This window comes from Pygoscelis adeliae, unplaced genomic scaffold (genome assembly GCF_000699105.1).
Source record: "Pygoscelis adeliae isolate BGI_AS28 unplaced genomic scaffold, ASM69910v1 Scaffold420, whole genome shotgun sequence".
Classification (NCBI taxonomy): domain Eukaryota; kingdom Metazoa; phylum Chordata; class Aves; order Sphenisciformes; family Spheniscidae; genus Pygoscelis; species Pygoscelis adeliae.
In genome coordinates, this window is record NW_008823871.1 from 1,056,071 (window position 1) to 1,056,874 (window position 804).

At 66.8% G+C, this 804-nt stretch overlaps 1 protein-coding gene across 1 annotated transcript in view; it reads left to right on the plus strand.

Moving 5' to 3' along the window:
• SIGIRR (single immunoglobulin and toll-interleukin 1 receptor (TIR) domain) overlaps nt 1–116 on the plus strand; it is a 3,005-nt gene extending 2,889 nt beyond the window's left edge. Inside the window, exon 9 of the mRNA XM_009334044.1 lies at nt 3–116. Within this exon, the coding sequence (XP_009332319.1) occupies nt 3–116 (114 nt within the window). The remainder of the gene's footprint in view (nt 1–2) is intronic.
• Nucleotides 117–804: the final 688 nt, after the last annotated feature.

The window sequence follows — 804 nt, forward strand, 5'->3', positions numbered from 1 at the left end:
AGGACACCCAGCAGCAGGACAGCCAGAGACCCGAGCTAAACATCTCAGACCTGGGATTGCGCAACTACGGCGCCCGCACGGACTTCTACTGCCTGGTGACGGAAGATGACATCTGAGCGGGGCCGCAGGCTGGCAAAGGCAACGGCCCGCTTCCCTGCGGGGCCACACGGACCCAGATCACGGCCAGAGGAGCCCGGGCTTTACGATGGGACCAAAGCCAAGGTCTCGGTGGGAAAGACAGGAGCTGGCTCCTTTTGGCAGCACGCTCTGTGGTGGAAAACCATCACCAGGGGACACCCCTGCCCGTAGTGCCTGGGCACCCTTGGGTGCTGGGCCCCCCTCCCTCGCCGTGGGTGGCAGGGACATTTTTCCTGCGTGACGGACAAGCGGTGGGATGGGTGATGCTCTCTGAGAAGCAACGTGCCCCAGTCCCAGTGGCCCAGGGGCTGGGAAATGCCAGACAGGAGCGGCTGTAGCACCCTCTCTCCCACAGAAACCCCCATGGCAATAAAATGCTGCTGCTCCGAGTGGGTCTCGTCCATCTGTGGGGACGCAGGTGCCACCAGCGGGTCTGTCCCCCCCATGGGCAGCGGGGCAGGCAGCCCTGTGCTGTGTCCCGTCCCCGTGCCAGCATCCCCCGCCATGCTGACTCGGAGCAACGACCAGACGTGGTGAGTGAGGTGGCACCGCAAGGGTGAGCTCTCCCACACGCCGGCGTCCCGTGGGGTGCGCTCCTCCCCTCCCGCATGCCGGCGTCCCGTGGGGTGCTCTCCTCCCCGCCAGCGCGCCGCCGCCCGGTGGCGG